General features: G+C 42.6%; 2 protein-coding genes across 7 annotated transcripts in view; both read left to right on the top strand.

The window, feature by feature from the left end:
• Positions 1-493: 493 nt before the first annotated feature.
• med6 (mediator complex subunit 6) lies at positions 494-3,910 on the top strand. Its single transcript, XM_041061381.1, has 8 exons — positions 494-575; positions 1,249-1,408; positions 1,611-1,702; positions 2,040-2,122; positions 2,255-2,363; positions 2,539-2,654; positions 2,772-2,799; positions 3,192-3,910. Exons 1-8 carry the CDS (start codon positions 554-556, stop codon positions 3,320-3,322), a joined length of 741 nt encoding a protein of 246 aa, XP_040917315.1. The 5' UTR covers positions 494-553; the 3' UTR covers positions 3,323-3,910.
• Positions 3,911-5,065: 1,155 nt separating this feature from the next.
• pcnx1 (pecanex 1) overlaps positions 5,066-14,915 on the top strand; it is a 30,740-nt gene continuing 20,890 nt past the window's right edge. For all 6 annotated transcript variants that reach the window (XM_041060032.1, XM_041060031.1, XM_041060030.1 and 3 more), the window contains exons 1-6: positions 5,066-5,374; positions 7,192-7,406; positions 9,606-9,711; positions 10,887-10,923; positions 11,831-11,896; positions 12,003-13,730. In XM_041060032.1, the coding sequence (XP_040915966.1) occupies positions 5,222-5,374; positions 7,192-7,406; positions 9,606-9,711; positions 10,887-10,923; positions 11,831-11,896; positions 12,003-13,730 (2,305 nt within the window). In that variant the 5' untranslated portion in view covers positions 5,066-5,221. The remainder of the gene's footprint in view (positions 5,375-7,191; positions 7,407-9,605; positions 9,712-10,886; positions 10,924-11,830; positions 11,897-12,002; positions 13,731-14,915) is intronic.

Here is a 14,915-nt window from a genome sequence, read left to right as displayed (position 1 = left end):
AATTTCAGCTCTCTGGCGCAAATGCTGCTGATCAAAAACAAAGCCAAGAAAGCTGTTAAATATGACCGGTTACATAATCCCTATATACAATATCACGTGCCTTTAATAGGGTTCTAGATCAACAGTTGTTGCCAATAAAGATGCATACATGCACAAACCACACGTCTCTCTAACATAATTATACAATACAGTTTAATGGCCTGTATGAAAAGGAAGAGCAGTAGCATATAAGACGCATTAAAGGCTGTACTATTAAGTAAAATAAAAGTTCAGTGTAAAGTACAACTTCATAATTATGGACCGTGTATGTACAGTACTTACAGAGTTAATGTTCTTAGTTACTTTACACCAATATTTAGAAACATATTAAAACAGTGAGGTAAAATAATAACGTTACTACATTATTGTAAACTGGATTATTAAATGCCTTTACTACACTTTATTTATACACTTCATTCACTGAGCAACTTAAGATCAAGACTACGTCATCAAACTACGACCTGGGGCACAGCGCTGTGAAAACGTAATCTTTGTGGGACACTTTGTTGATATCATGTCGACGGTGGATTTCAGAGGTAGCTAATTCGGAGTTTTATTATTTGTTCAAAAGTGATTTTCAGCACTTAAAAAAAAAACGTTTGGTGATATTTAACAAGTCAACAATTTACGTGTTATAGTTGAACCCTTGAGATAAAGCTGCTTATAGCACCTTCCAAATAGTGCTAACCTAGAAGCTAATGTTAGCGACGATTAGCATCTCCGTCCCTTTGATTAAACGTCCGGTTCAGTGACAGATTCTTTACGTTTACTTAGAAAATAATAAAACGCACCGTCCTCCCTTAGAGTGTGTTTAGTAAAAATAACTTCTTTAGTTCTCTGATTGCTGTGTAGGTGGTTGTAATCGATGGTCGGCTAGTAATAAGTGGTTGCTAGTCCGAAGATGTACGAAGAGAAATTACAACTTCTCATCTTGAAGGAACAACCATTTGAAACAGGCTTTATTTATTTTTTCAGCCAAAGGCAACATACGCATAACACACTTATCCAAATATTCACAAAACATAACAGACAATATAGCATATATAACAGGTCTCTGTGCCCTGATGGTAAAGCCCTGATTGAGGCTGTTTTTGATGATGACTATGTATATATTATTAGTTCTCGGTGTAGTTCGTGTGAATTTATTAAAACCGACCAGCATTCAGCCCACGGCTTTCAATTACTTTACATTTTTTGCACAATTTGCAGACAACCTTCTCGGGATATCCTGGGTGGACAGTGGCTGGGTGCCGATTCTTAATCCTGGAAATGTACTGGACTATTTCTCAGAGAGAAGTAACCCTTTCTATGACCGAACCTGTAATAATGAGGTAGTGAAGATGCAGCGGCTCACTCTGGAACACCTAAAGTAAGTTCATCTTACACTGCTTGGTTTAGTGTTTACCAATAGTTGCACATGCATGAAAATACAGATGAAACACGGTATAACACATAGTGAGGGACATAATCTGTGTGTACTGTTAGCAAACAGCTGCTATTATTAACTACTGCTGCAAAGTTGTAATATTAAGTGACATTTGCCAAAAATATTGTTTCTCTCTCGTTTTCAGTCAGATGGTGGGAGTGGAGTACATCCTTCTTCATGCTCAGGAGCCAATTCTTTACATAATCCGCAAACAACAGAGGCAGTCGCCAACTCAAGGTGAGCAGTGTAGCATCTGATTAGACTGTCAGTGAAGAATTAAATTGTAGCATGCTGGTGAGTCAGAGGACAACATGCACTGCATCTACTGTTGATATCACAAGTAGGTGTGGTTTTTATTATGCTATATACAGTATAGCACTGAAAAATAAAGGGGAGATTGACTTAAATGTATCTTATGAAACTGAGTATTGACTGACTAAATATGTCCTGATTTTTGATTCTACACTCACGACTGGCGCTAAAAGTAACAGATGTTCACATAAACACAGTCTTGCATTTAAGGCTGTATTCGAAAATATAATTTACCCTTCTACTGTATGTTTTCATTCTCCAGCGATACCCTTGGCTGACTACTACATCATAGCAGGAGTGGTGTATCAGGCCCCAGACCTGGGAACAGTGATCAGCTCCAGAGTGGTGAGGACTGATAATATGATCCTACAAAATAACCATAGAACCAAGTATTATAAAGGCTGTGGATGGAGGATTTTGGTGTGGGGGATTTAATAGGAGTTTTAGAATGAGTGACATGAATCATATCTATTTTAGCTGTCTGCAGTCCATGGAATCCAATCAGCGTTTGATGAGGCCATGTCATATTGCCGCTACCATCCATCCAAAGGATACTGGTGGCACTTCAAGGACCAGGAGGAGAGAGGTTAGGTTTTGGCAGTTCCTTAAAATTTTATAGTATAGACATTTGGGTGGTACTCTCATGAGCAGTGGAATAACTCCTGTAACAAGACCACAAATATTACAAACAACAAATGGCAAAGTACATGAGTCAAGTTCAGGTTTTGAGATGACGACTTTGGCAAAATCCTTTGTTACAGAAAAAGCCAAGCCTAAGTCAAAAAAGAAAGAAGAACCAAGTTCATTGTTTCAGAGACACCGTGTGGACACACTCCTTTTGGACCTCAGGTCAAAATTTCCACCAACCTTTTACCAGGTACAGTTACACTGACTCAGAAGAGCTTTTAATGTTGAATCACTTTGCCCTATTCATTTAAATTACTTCATGGTGAATATAATTTTGGTTTTGTTTTTTTTTTTCCTGTAATTTCAGCCTAAGCCTGGTGAGAAGCCTATTCCAGGTACGATCTTTAAATCAATACATTATATTCACGTTTTATATATATATATATATATATTATATTCAGATGCTAAAGTTACGTAATAAATAGTGTCAATGTGTGGACGTCAGTTTGTGCTTAACTGCTTAACATGGAAAAGAATGTAAAGAAGATGCTCTGGTCTTTCTGTGGTTCTCCAGTTTTATTTTGTGCTGTTTGTGGGAATGTTAACACTTTACCATGGATCTACATACAACTGGCTGTGATATTGGAATATTGGCTTTATTTTACTCAATGTGAATATATGTCATCAAAAATGTAATGTATTATTCAGGTTTTAATATAGATGGAGTGGAAACAGAAGCCCAGTACCCACTAATTCCATGAGTTTTCCTGTAATTCTTATATTGCAGTCGAGGTGAAAAAGGAGCCTGAACCTCCCACAGAAACTGTAAAACAGGAGGAGAGGGAACCGGCCACAAAGTCCTCCGCCCCAGCTCCACCGAGCAAACCTCCTCCTGAGAAGAGAGCAAGGTTACAGTGATAGCCATACCTGTGATACTCTGCGAAGACGGAGCAGTGCGGTGAAAAGAACAGCAGAAACTGGAAAATGGTTCAGGATTGGGAGTACTTCTGTTCCCTTCCAAAACTGCAAGACGGTCTGCCACTCTGCTCGTTTGATCAGTTTACAGGATGCTAAGAATGAACTGGCACAAAAAGTGTCAGTGGCTTGCTTCGGTGCCAGGACTACTTTTACACTGTAACCTTAGTCTTGTACACTTGATAGGTTTGGCGTCATGGCCATTTCAGGGAGCTGTACTATGAACAGGAGTTCACTGTTTGATGTCAGCAGCGGTTTCACGGTGGTTGAGGTTTTTTGATGATAAGCTGACATCAGCATCAGTGTCAGCTTACTGGTGACATCAGCATAATGTTTGTGTTTTAGTGACTTCAGAGGACAGTTTAATTCCTAGTCTGCTTCACAGAGAGATGTGTCATAATGCATCATCTCATCTGAAAAGCAAAAAGCTTCTTGACCCAAACTCCTCTCTTTAATTACAAACACTTTCATCTGTTTCTGAAAGAAATACTCTGCTTTCATGTGTTTTTGTATTAAAATATATAAGCTGTTGCATCTGGACGTGTTTTATTGATGACAAGTCACAGTTTTCAGTCTTGCTTGATGAGTTTTTCCTGTTATGAGGTAATTTATTTTAATTCTGACTCAGTAACTTTATGCAACTAATGTGCTTAAACACAGTCCTAAGGTACTTGTCCTACCTGACTAATGTTGCTTAATACTTCTACTCCACTACATATATCTAACTGCCGGAGTTATTGGTTAATTTACAGATAGACGTTTTACTTAGAAGAAAAAAAAATACATGACACGTTCATGAAACACTGTGCATTGTTAAAAATTAATCCAATAGATTTCTTTTTTCCACAGGAGTACTTTTACTTTTGATACCTTTCACTGATAATTCTTTACTTTGACTTCAGGAGGATTTTGAATGCAGACCTTGGAAAATGTTCACATTGCTGTTTTGGTCCCTGTACACGTATCAAAGGAGGATCTGAGTACTTCCTCCACCACTGATGATTTTAGTCATATTTGAACAAATGAAATTGTGAAAGCAGCAAATGAATTTTAACATGGGAGAGTTTCATCAGCAGGTGTCGCCACTTGGTCATATTTGGTCCAATTGTCTGATAACACATATCATTACTACATTTGTGCTCTCAGCCCAGATTGCAAAAGAAAGCCTCTGACCCAGTATGCCCGGTTCTTCGGCCTGAGCCTGGACAGGTTCCAGCTGTTGTCCTACAGTGCTGGCTGACAGACAGGAAGGTTTTCTGTGTGTGCGCCGGACTCGGTCCAGATGTGGAAGTAGCATCTGACAGTCATGCTGTATGTGGGCCGGAAATTGGCCGCGGGACTGGTTATATATTGAGCCAGAAGAAACACAAATGTGCGGCCCAAGTTATTGACCGGAATAATTTTTCTATCTGGGAGCCATCACTGAGTTTAGTATATATTCAGGTCAAACGTGCACGGTCAGTCAGGAAATATGCATTTTCAAAAAGGCGAGGAAGCCGACAATAAAATTGCATTAAAGCACAGAGCAATTAAGTATATATAGCCTACATTTTTTTTTTTTTAGTGCAGGCAGTAGCTGCATCTATGGCTACCACGCACCGAGGCCACGAAGAAGAACTTTCTCGCAGGGCGTGGTGGGATACGAGTCTCCTCAGTGGAGGACTGAAAACAGTGCCCCAGCTGGCTGGCTAGCTGTAGAGAAGATGGCTGCAGAGGGGATTTTCAGGCCAGTGTCTGAAAACAGTGTACCGTTTGTCATGTTCGGCGACCACTAGCCAGCGTGTCACCCCGGTTGTTCCGTCGGTCGGTTCCATTCGGATTCGTCGGAGGGGATAAAGCAACATGGGGTCGCAGACTCTACAGATCCTGAGGCAGGGGGTCTGGGCTTCAATCACAGGCGGATGGTACTACGACCCCGATCAGAATACCTTCGTCAACGCGTTACATCTCTACATCTGGCTGTTTCTGCTATGTTTCCCCTTCACACTTTACATGGTGAGCGGTGCTGTTGTGTGTGTGTTTTGTTGTTGTTTTTTTACCACCTTATTACCTCGATGTATTTGTCGTTAACTGTCACCGACGGCGTAAGTTACCAAAGCAAGTGTCCGTTAGGTTAGCTGCCACAGGGTACTAACGCTCGGTCTCGGTCTATTATCTGGAGCGGAGACAATGTACTGTCTCATTAAAGTGAAGGGATAGCTCTACTACACTTAAAATAGTCTACAAAACCACCAAATTGTCGGATTTATTGGTAGATAAACCATATTCGGGTGAAGAAATGGACAGAATAGTGTTTAAATGCCTTGTCTTTTCAGTGTCACATCCACCAACTAGATTGGACCAGAATGCCCTTTTGTTTAAATTCAGTGTTTTTATCGCTGTGCTCCAGATTCGTTAGGATTTTAACAGTCGACTACACAGTACCAATCAGTGTAATCAGTGAATTCAGTGTTCCCTTCCCCCCTGTTATCTACTTGTTTTCCTCCTGTCGGTTGTGGTTTGCGGTATCACCAGTTTTCGGAAGCGACCAGCTGTGACTGCAAGAGCACAGCTGACAAGGATGTAACAGCAATCTGGCAATTTTAATGTCCGAGAAACGCACTCAGATAACTGGCTGGCTGTTTGTGCAGCTCATTTGTCCCAGGGGGTCTTTGTTTTACCGTTTGTGTGCACTCTTGCCCTCTAAACTGTCCAAAAAGAACTTCACACACTCAGTGTCAGTCCACTTTGTGCATGTGATTTATTTTTGGATTCATTTTGTAAAATAATTTCAACACTTAATCAAACAGTCTAAATCCAGACTGGCCACAGAACAGGTTCAAATGTCAGTGAATCATAGTGTTTTTCTGTAAATGTTCTCATGCCAGGAAATGGTCGTTTGCTAAGTATACTAACTTCTATATTGAGAAGCTGATGTTTCATATCGGTTTGTGGTTTCCGTTCTATTCCTGGAGTGGAAATAGGTTTGTCAGGCCTGTGGTTTATACTCTGCAGTTATTACAAACAGCAGAACCACTCTAACCTGTGGCAAACAGATGCAGGGGGGCATGTCTCAAGGACAACAGAGACGCAGTAGCTGGAGCTCAGACACCTTGTGGTAAACATACAGGTGTCAGATGATGGGCACCGTAGCAGCTGCTCCACTAAAAGATATATTAACATTTCCATTGAATGCAGCAGCTTTTAAAACATTCTGCCACTGTGCATCATAAATAACTGGTGTAATGTTTGCAATAATCTGTTAATCTATTTTTTCAGCTTTTGTCTGTGCAATAGTTGGTTGCAGTTCACAGGTTTGATTCTTGTTATTACCTGAGGTGAAGGTGATGTTTTCAAATTCCTTGTTTGACTTGAAGTCCAAAAAAACACAATAAAACCCAGATATTGAATTTACAACAACTATATGACAAGAAAAGCAGCAAATCTTCTCTTTTAGAAGACTGCTTGGAAAAAACAAAAAACAAAAACTGATTAAACAGCTTACCATTGCACTTGATATGTCAGCTGTCACTCATTATGACAGAATGTCCTTCACCAAGACATTGTTAATCTGCCTATCTGTTGTCATTTTGGATAAAAGCAGTTGTTAAAAAACAGTGAGGGCCTTTTAAAAATGCATTTCTCCTTTTATTATTGAAGTACAGACTTGGACAATAATATATGACATTACAATACACACCTTGGCCCTTGAAATATATAAAGAAAGCAAAAAGCAGAGAAACATAAATCATAGCACAATTAAACCATCAACCTGCTCCTTCTACAGCATCAGTTACCCTGTATAAGTTAATTTCTGCTTCTTCTAAACTCAGGCCCTGCCGCCAACCATGGTGATAGTGGGAATCTACTGTGGAGTGATCGCTGCCATGTTTCTGCTGCTGAAGACGGTGAATTACCGCCTCCACCATGCACTGGATGAGGGGGAGGTGGTGGAGCACCAGTCCAAGGAGAGTCAGGGCAGTAGAGGTGGCACTGAGGGGGCTAATGATGGAGGTGTTACCCGTCGGGAGGACAGCAACGGCCCAGGGTAAGTTAACGTCTTACATGGCCTGATGGTGGATGTGCTATCAGGAGATGTTGGACAAAGACCCTCCATGAGTGTGACTAAGCTGCTCAGATGCTGAAGCAGACGAAATATTCTGCAAAGATCATGTAGGAGTATTGTGTAATAGGTAGAGGACGTCATGCTTCCTGATAAGTGGTCACATGGAGCATGGTGTGGAATGAATTGAGTCATTTAAAGGTGATGTAATCTGGAGTTGTCTATCAGAGCTGAGGTCAAAGGTCTAGTCATCTATTGGGGACATGTGAAAAGACATAGGGTGCTGCAAGGAGAATCAGTATATTGCTTTAAAAGCTTCCAGACAGGGCAAGTCACGCCCAGCGGTAACAGCAGCAGTAACAGAAAGGAAAGAAATTTTAGTCAAATTTTTATTTTTACTCCATGAGAACAGAGGAATCAAATGTAACAAACATTTTAGGTAATGAAAGTTTTTAGATGATACACTCCATGCGAGCAGAAACTCCAGGGGACCCCAGGGAAAATTACTTTTAAAGTGATCAGATATTTACTTGTTGAATTGCGTTTGATTTTATCCACTCTATGGCTTGTGCTAAAGAGTGTGTTGTCAGGCTTTGTTTTGAAATACACTGCAAGATTAATGCTCGGTTTTGACACTGAAAGCTGTTCACATTTATATTATGCCCTGTGGGGTTCTCTTGTAAGCAAACAGAAGCGCTGTTTACATTCAGTGTTTCTCACCAAAACACACACTGTGTATCCTTAAGGCCAAACAAATGCATTTCCTTCCCCATAAAACATTTGCTGGCCCACTGCTGTGTTTGTTGGTGTGTTACCAACACCTGTAGACCAGTGATTGTACTGTAGTGCACAGCTGTCGGCAGGAACATGTATCGTGTGTGTGTAGACACATGAATATGAACTCACAGTGTATTACATGACAGAACGAATCAACATTAACATTTAACACTATCAGTGTAAATGTGTCAGGGTTGCTCATCAGTTAACTGGCACCAGTAAAAATCAAACTTAAAATATTAATATCCTAATTGGACAAAACTGTTCTTTCGTTTTCTTGATTTTCTTGAAACACATAATATTCTAATGCACAAAGACACACAGTTCAATATGCAACCCATTTATTATAAAAGACAAGTATGATGACAGTGAAATATGTGCTAATTAATACCTAAATTAGGGTAATTAATGACCTCATTAGTATGGGGGTTATGTTTAGTATGGTCATTATTTTGCAGGACTCAGTGTATCAGTTGTTAAATAACATTAACAACTGATAATGAATTACTCAAGTTGAAAAAGTAATTTACGTTGATCAGTTACCATGAAATAACGAGTACTGTTTCATATTACAAAGTATAAGCCTTATGGGTTTTTGGTTTTTTTTGTAAAGAGGCTAACTCTTATTCAGAGGGAACAAAACCCAGAAAGGTTCTAGCGTTTTACTGCCCATGACTCGAAGAGGTGACTCATAGTCACATTCCAGAGGGAGTGCTTAGCAGGACGCTGAGAGAGGGGAAAGGCAACAAGAAAAATGAGAGCTCTCGACCACAGGAGCAGTCACAGTCGCAGCTTTGCCCACACATCTGGAGTTACATTCCAGGTTGTTTGAGTTTACAGTAGAGAAGACAGGCCGAGCTGAAGTTGATTAAGGTGTTGTTGTGCCACCACCCACTCATTTCCCCTTACTGGTCCTTTTTCCAGTCTCCGTTCATCCGCACTACATGTTGTAGTTCGTTACTCGGAGTGTTTGTGTTGTGGTTTGACCCGTTATGAAACATTTTTGGCATATGGAAATGATTTATAGACAATCCCTGGCAAGTTATTTGTTTCAACATACCAACTGGTTAAACAAGCACGTCCGGGCTAAATATAGGCTTGGAGAAAATCTACATGGATGCTTTCATCTGTTTTTGCTCCTTCAGTTGAGTTTCAAAGCCCATATAAAGGATGTCAAATAGAGTCCTGTTTGATAAAGTTACATGATTTTTTTTTCCGTTAGATTGAGTCAGTTTGACTGATTGAAGGGAAGCAAATGAGTGACATTTAGCAGAGCTGAGTACCAGTGATCTGAGCAGGATGAATGGCGCGTTTCGCTCTCGACCATCCATTCAGATTCAAGGGAGGGAGAGCTCTGTGCCTGTACTTGTAGTACAAATGTGTGCATGTGTTTGTGTATTGGTACAGGGACCCTGGTGGGGGTATTGAGATGGCAGACTTCATCAGGCAAGAGACTCCGCCAGTGGACTGCAGTTCCAGGAACTCCTATATTGGGATGGAGTCGAACCAGCAGGTAAGCAGGGCACTGGTTTGCTGCAAGCTGCATACCGTACTGGACTGAATATAAAATGGACCCTGATTGTAAGACCCATCCCCTCCTTTCCTTCTTTGTAGGAAGTGTAGGCAAGTAAGCATAAATATGATATCAGTAATCTTATTTGACTTACTCAAAATAAAATGACTCCCTATTTAAAGGCACCAAAATACATTGTGTCAAGTGCATTTCCTTCCTCCTAAAACCTTGTAAATTATCAGTGTGTCTTGTATAAATGTAAATGTGAAAAATCTGTTTGTTCGGGCTTCTAGATCTGTGATAAATAAATAGTGGACTACGGTTTATAAATAGAACTGACTTGACTTCATACATACTAATGTTCAAATTAATGTGTGTTTGCTTTTGAACAAAAAACTGTTTCTCCGTTTCAGACTTAACTACATCATCATCCGAAACCTTCACTAATTGATGTCACTGGTTTATTCACAACATTGTTTTGTAAATCACTTGTGTTACAAGTGATAAATGATCAGTAAACTGCTGTGACCCGTGTTAAACACTGTTCTCTGGGAACAGTGTTTAATCTTCTCACAAGCAAGCATAACGCCCTGAGTTCTGACAGCTTTTAAACCTCCTCCCATTTTAGTGTCATGTGCTCTGTGCTTACTGTAACACATCTAATGTGCACATAAATAGCCAAGAGAAACCTAAGGAGGAAAAGTACAAGTTTAAAATGATTTGACTTTTATAAATGCTGGACTAGAAGAAGGAGCTGCGTGTGTGCGTGTGTCTATATGTGTGTGGGGAGTTTTCATTAGGTATGATCCTCACATAGCTTGTTGTCAGCAGATATCTCCTTTAATATTCAAAGTTATTTAGCCGTTTTATTCTGTGAGATATATTTAACCTCTGAATCCTCATGGGTGCCGTGTCTTTGTACTGTGTGTCCTTGAGTTGCTAATCAGCCAGCATGTTCTGCTCAGCTGCTGTGTACCGAGTGTAAAGGAAAGCCAAAACTTTTCTCTGCGGTGACAGTGAAGAGGCGCCGGCTGTTTGTAATACACAAATATAGTGTCTTCTTTGGGATGTTGTATTCTTTAATGATCACACACATTTGTCAGTTTGCTTTTATGAACACTGTGCTACAGAAATTTGCTTTTGATATCAGGACCATCTTTTTATTCACATTTCAGATTGCGTCCACCCATGGAAGAGCAACAGCTGCCAAAGGTAACTGTAATCACCCACTACCTTATCATGTATATTAAAATCATTTTAGGAGACATTGTGCTCTGTGCCTGTGTAACATTACACATCTTCCTTGCCACCCTGCGATGCATTGTCTATTTTTAGAATCACATATCTGACCATGATCACCCCAGCTGCCCAGGAGATGTAGTCTGACTCAGCATTGCCCTGACCTCAACAGTCACACCAAGATGAGGCAGCTTTAGACAGGCACTGCTGAGTGTGTGTGGTGAGGGGGGGGGGGAGTAATCCACTGTAAGACGCAGCATGGGAGTCATTGTCCAAGAACTCTTTACTGGAATACTGAGAAGAAGACAATAAATGAACTTGTAGCTTTGCCTTGGGTCCATTGTAGCGGGTGTTGGAGTAAGGCGTCTGTGTCATCTGAATAATTCAGTGAGTCTGTTCAATGCCATTCTAATTAGCTGGCAGTTATGATGACAGGAAGTGGTCTGAAATGGGACAAGGCCTCTGCTGGGGTTTAGCTTTTTAATCTTCTTCCCATCAAGGGTTCAGTAGTCAGACTGTCCATCACAAACTCCCACTAAGTATGACCACTCTGAACAAGACTTGCAGAATTCGAGGAAGGCTGATTGCAAAGTTCAGTCTGAACGCATCTTGTCACATCTTTGTTTGAAGGTTATCTCGTGCAGCCATCAGGGCATTCAAGAAATCTGTTCAGGACAGCTCATACCTCTTTAAGTTGTTCCAGGTATACAACCAAGGCCACTTCTCAGAACCAGTATTTCTTAGAAGATGGCAGGGATATCTGTTTCTTTATCCTCTGTGGAGGCCAGTCATGTGTGGGTGCCCAGGGATAGTGGTTGTGAATGTATTAATAATTGACCAAACCTGTCATCCTTTAATTGGTTTCTTCCTATCTTTGCAGGAGATGTGGGAAAGACCTCAGATGACATGAGTTTGACTCTTGTTGAGAGCTGCAGTCATGACCATGGTAAACATAATTGGAATTCACACATAAGCATAAAGCTGTTTTGTGTTAATGACTGTGACATTTTAACACCCTCCTTATTGTTTGTAATTTCTTGGTGTCCATTTAGATCTGCTGTCAGACACGAAGATGTACTGCCTTGTTCCCAATGACTCCTTCGCCTCCTTGCAGCCGTCAACCTCCTTGTGTCCCTCAGAGCTGTCCAGGGAGCCTGCTGATATCTGTAACTCTGCTGCTTATCACTTCAGCTTGTCACACTCCTCCTGTGACACAGAGGTGACCACTCATGCATCCATGCAATCTCAGACCTTTAGGAAGGAGCTCCGTTCTCGGGGCCTGCCTCGGACCTCTAGCTCAGCCGGCTCTGCTTTCCCTGACCCGTGTCTACCAGACTTTGCTCTGTACCCTCCACCCAGAAGAGGTGGCCTCGACCCTGTGTGTGAGCTGGAGGCTGCCAGACCACACAGGCCAGGGGTGTGTGACAGAGAGGGAGCCGAGCGGGTCTACCAGCAGGATCAAGCTGTGCCCTCCACCTCTGGAATAGAGTGTTACAGGCACAAAGAACAACGAAGAGTTGCTCGCTCAGCCTCCAGGGAGGCAGGGGAAGGCAGCTCAGGACTGTACCAGGTGGAGGTGGGTGGTGGTGGGAAAGGCTCTGGTGTAGGAGGAAAGTCCCAGGGAGGGGAGCGCAGTGCTGATAGCCTGAGGAGCCTGAGTACTCGCAGTAGTGGCTCCACTGAGAGCTACTGCAGTGGTACAGACAGGGACACCAACAGCACTGTCAGCAGCTTTCACAGTGAGCAGACCAGCTCTACACATGTGGAGAGCCTGCTCTCGCTTTCAGGGGATGAACGTGCGCGGGACAAAGGAGATGTTTCTGCTCTTGCAGATGGTAGGACTACGAGCCTCGGCAGTGTTAGCTCTCGAGGTCTCAGCAACCTTCCCTCCAGGGAAGCCAATAAGAACCCTCATGCCAATGAGCTGACTGCTAAACAACCTGCTGAAACATCGTCTTCTGCAACCCAAGAGCAGGTAGACCCTGGCAGGTGCCAAGACGAGCCTGGCCTCAGGACCAGTGCTGATGGCTCAACAGGTGTTGCTTGCACGGAGCAGGAACAGGCGAAAGTCGACATTCAACCAAAGTCAGCCAACATTGTTCAGAGAACTTCTTCCCTGTCGACAGGGCGCAGTGGTCGCCGGCGGACTGGCAAGAAAAGGGCAAGCAGCTTTGATGCCAGCCGTCACCGGGACTACATATCTTTACGTGGCATGGCCAAGCCTTGTAGTGCTGTGTTTACCGGGGGTGGAGAGGAGGACTCCAGTGATCAGAGTGAACTCAGCTGTGCCTCCAGTCTCCACTCCACCCACCACCTAAGCACAGACAGCTCATCTAGTACGACCTCCCGCTCCTGCCACTCACCAGAGGGCCGCTACAGGGCCCTGAAAGCCAAGCACACTGCAGCCAGTGCAGCCTCCTGCTCCTCCACGGTAAAAGCTGCGGCAGGATCTGAGGCGGGAGTTCGAACCGGAGGGAAACGGCGCACATCCCGCCGGACACCCAGCACAGGCAGTGCCAAAACGCATGCCAGAGTGTTAAGTTTGGACAGTGGTACGGCTGCCTGCCTTAATGATCCCAGCCGCCTAGGAGCTCCAGCTGGGCCTCGGCCCCTTACCACCTCCAAGTCGGACCTGGAAGCCAAAGAAGGGGAAGTCCTTGATGCGGCATCCCTGCTGGGTCGGGCCTCCCAGCTGGAGTCAGTGACCCGCTCCAGAAACAGTCTGCCCAACCAGGCAGCTTTTACTGAGCCTCAGGATGCCGCTGCTGCTTCCCTGCGGGGTATGTACCACACACAGCGCTCTAACATACTGTACACATTGCATTCTGTCTGGTTTACTACCACCGTTTTGATGACTACTGCACATTTTTTTGTCAGTGTAGTGACATGAATCACAAGAAAGGTTGTGTTCAACCCTGTCCACATTCAAAGGTGCAGATTACCCAACTTGGTTATTAAATTATCAGCAGAACTCTGTTGCACTGATATGGTCCCTGACAGAATACAGGCACTATTATTTGTCTAGGTTTGTTTGTTTTTCTTTTTTCAGATTGGGATTGTTTAAGCAATAACTGAATGATGATGCTTTGGATGTATATTACATTGAGTGGAAGTCAGATATCATGCTCACTTCACAGGTTCCCTCAGGCTCTAGCAGGAGCGTAATGATAGAACTCACAAAATTGAGAAAGTTTTGGGTGTACTCCTCCAGACGTTAGACTTCTTTTTGTGTGTGTGTGTGTGTGTGTGTGTGAGTGTGAGTGTATGTGAGAGAGAGCGCGCGCCTGCGTGTGTGTGGCTGCATAGGGCATATTGTCTGCCTTGCTCATTCAGTGTAACCATGGTGAGTTTCCATGGAGTGACAATCCTGACCCAAGCATAGTGTTCCCTGTGTAGATCACTATTAGCATGATGGCACAGTGTGTGCTTTGTGCTGAGGTTAGACAAACAGCAGCTCTCTTATTAGTGTCATACACACTGTGTCTAATAGACGTTCCCTCCCCCACATTCTTCAACCTTTCAGGCTAATATCTTGCATTTTACTGAGTTCTTATCTGTCCTGATTCTTATTCTTTGGCGTTTGTGTGTTGTGAGCATGTTTTATGATGTTGGCACTTATTGTTTCTTAGCTTTCTCGAGTGTTCACCTCCTGGGATATACAATATTAGAGGCAGGATATGCTTGGACATGCCAGCTGTTGTCCAGAAACATCTAATAATTAGTAATTCTCGTCGGATCCCCGCGGACTTGCTTGATTTCATTCATTTATTTATTTACCTCCTGAGCCTGAGCCAGCGAGGTCAAACACATGGTTGCATTCGCTGACATTAAAATCTAACATAGCATTAGCTGGTTGGTAAAAAGTTTCCCTGACTTGAAGTTGTCAGTGCTGGTTATTGGTGGGAATTTGTTGGACATGGGAAATGTTTGTATGCTCATTCTTAAACCACATGGGATTATTTGCA

Source organism: Toxotes jaculatrix, chromosome 17 (genome assembly GCF_017976425.1).
Source record: "Toxotes jaculatrix isolate fToxJac2 chromosome 17, fToxJac2.pri, whole genome shotgun sequence".
NCBI classification, from domain to species: domain Eukaryota; kingdom Metazoa; phylum Chordata; class Actinopteri; family Toxotidae; genus Toxotes; species Toxotes jaculatrix.
The sequence above is the reverse complement of the archived record's forward strand: the minus strand, read 5'-3'. Positions and strand labels throughout refer to the sequence as shown.